At 41.5% G+C, this 1,902-nt stretch overlaps 1 protein-coding gene across 1 annotated transcript in view; it reads left to right on the plus strand.

The window, feature by feature from the left end:
* The first annotated feature begins 598 nt into the window (after window positions 1–598).
* Window positions 599–1,902, plus strand: part of Sntg1 (syntrophin gamma 1) — a 638,621-nt gene continuing 637,317 nt past the window's right edge. Inside the window, exon 1 of the mRNA XM_021222333.2 lies at window positions 599–644. Within this exon, the coding sequence (XP_021077992.2) occupies window positions 631–644 (14 nt within the window). The 5' untranslated portion in view covers window positions 599–630. The remainder of the gene's footprint in view (window positions 645–1,902) is intronic.

A 1,902-nucleotide genomic window follows, 5' to 3' on the forward strand; every position in this document is an offset into this window, starting at 1 on the left:
AGGTACAGAGACAAAATTTAGAGCTAAGATGAAATGATGGGCTATCCAGAGACTACCCCACCCGGGGATGCATCCCATCATCAGCCACCAAACCCAGATACTAATGCACATGCCAGCACAATTCTGCTGAAGGGACCCTGATATAGCGGCCTCTTGTGAGAGTATGCCAGTGCCTGGCAAACACAGATGTGGATGCTCACAGTCAAAATACCTTCTAAATATTTATGTTTATACCCATGGACTTGGACTACTCCTAGCTTTATTCAGAAAAGTTTTTTTTTTTTAAATTCTGTTTTCTTATCTCATTTTTTCTTTTTCTCCTTACCAAATTTATTTATTTATTTATTTATTTATTTATTTATTTATTTATTTATTTATTTATTTATAGACAGGGTTTCTCTGTATAGCCCTGGCTGTCCTAGAACTCACTTTGTAGCCCAGGTTGGCCTTGAACTCAGAAATCTGCCTGCCTCTGCCTCCCAAGTGCTGGGATTAAAGGTGTGCGCCACCACCGCCGGGCTAGAAAAGTTTTATAACTGTTATTTGTTTGTTTGTTTTAGTTATTTTCCTGGTAGGGGCAAGTGAATGTGGAGATGCAAAGCTGGTCAGAGTATCGAGAAAGGAGGCCAAATGCTCATCCCTGAGTAAGATATTTTTTATTGGATATTTTCTTTATTTACATTTCAAATATTTTCCCCTTTCCAGGTCTCCCCATCAGAAACACTCTATCCCATTGTGCCTCCCCTTGCCTCTATGAGGGTGCTCCCCTCCCACCTCCTCTAGTCTTCTCACCGTGGCATTCTCCTATACTGGAGCATCAAACAACTTCATGTCCAAGGACCTCTCCTCCCACAGACGTTCAACAAGGTCATCCTCTGCCACATATGCGGCCAGCACCATGGTTCCCTCCGTGTATATCCTTCGGTTGGTGGTCCAGTCTGTGAAATTTCTGGGGGTTTGGCCTGTTAACACTGTGGCTCCCTCCATGGGGCTGCCAAGCCCTTCAGCTCGTTTAGTTCTTTCTCCAACTCCACCGGGACCTCCACGGTCTCTGGATGGCCTTTCATTAGTCTCTGCTCCACACTTTGTCTCCATATTTCCAGTATTTTGTTCACCATTCTAAGAAGCACTGAAGCATCCACATTTTGGTTTTCTTTCTTCTTAGGCTTCATATGGTCTGTGAATTGAATCTTGGGTATTCTGAAATTTGGGGCTAATCTCCACTAATCAGTGAGTGCATACCGTGTGTGTTCATTTGTGACTGAGTTAACTCACTCATGATGATATTTTCAAGTTCCATCCAGTTGCCTGTAAATTTCATGAAATCAATGTTTTTAATAGTTGAGTAGTATTCCATTGTGTAAATGTACCACATTTTCTATATCCATTACTCTGTTGAGGGACATCTAGGTTGTTTCCAGCTTCTTGTTATTATAAATAAGGCTGCTATGAACATAGTGGAGCATGTGTTCTTATTACATGTTGGGGCGTCTTTTGGGTATATGCCCAGGAATGGTATTGCTGGGTTCTCTGGTAGTACCATGTCCAATTTTCTAAGGAACTGCCAGACTGATTTCCAGAGTGGTGGAAGCAGCTTGCAATCCCACCAGCAATTCAATAGTGTTCCTCTTTTCCCATATCCTTGCCAACATCTGCTGTCACCTGAGTTTTTTTTCTTAGGCATTCTGACTGGTGTGAGGTGGAATCTCAGGGTTGTTTTGATTTGCATTTCCCTGATGACTAAGGATGTTGACCATTTCTTTATGTGCTTCTGAGACATTTGAGTATCCTCAGTTGAGAATTCTCAGTTTAGTTCTGTTCACAATTTTTTAGTAGGGTTATTTGGTTCTCTGAAGTCTAACTTCTTGAGTTCTTTGTATATATTGGATATTAGATCCCTAT

This window comes from Mus pahari, chromosome 22 (genome assembly GCF_900095145.1).
Source record: "Mus pahari chromosome 22, PAHARI_EIJ_v1.1, whole genome shotgun sequence".
NCBI classification, from domain to species: domain Eukaryota; kingdom Metazoa; phylum Chordata; class Mammalia; order Rodentia; family Muridae; genus Mus; species Mus pahari.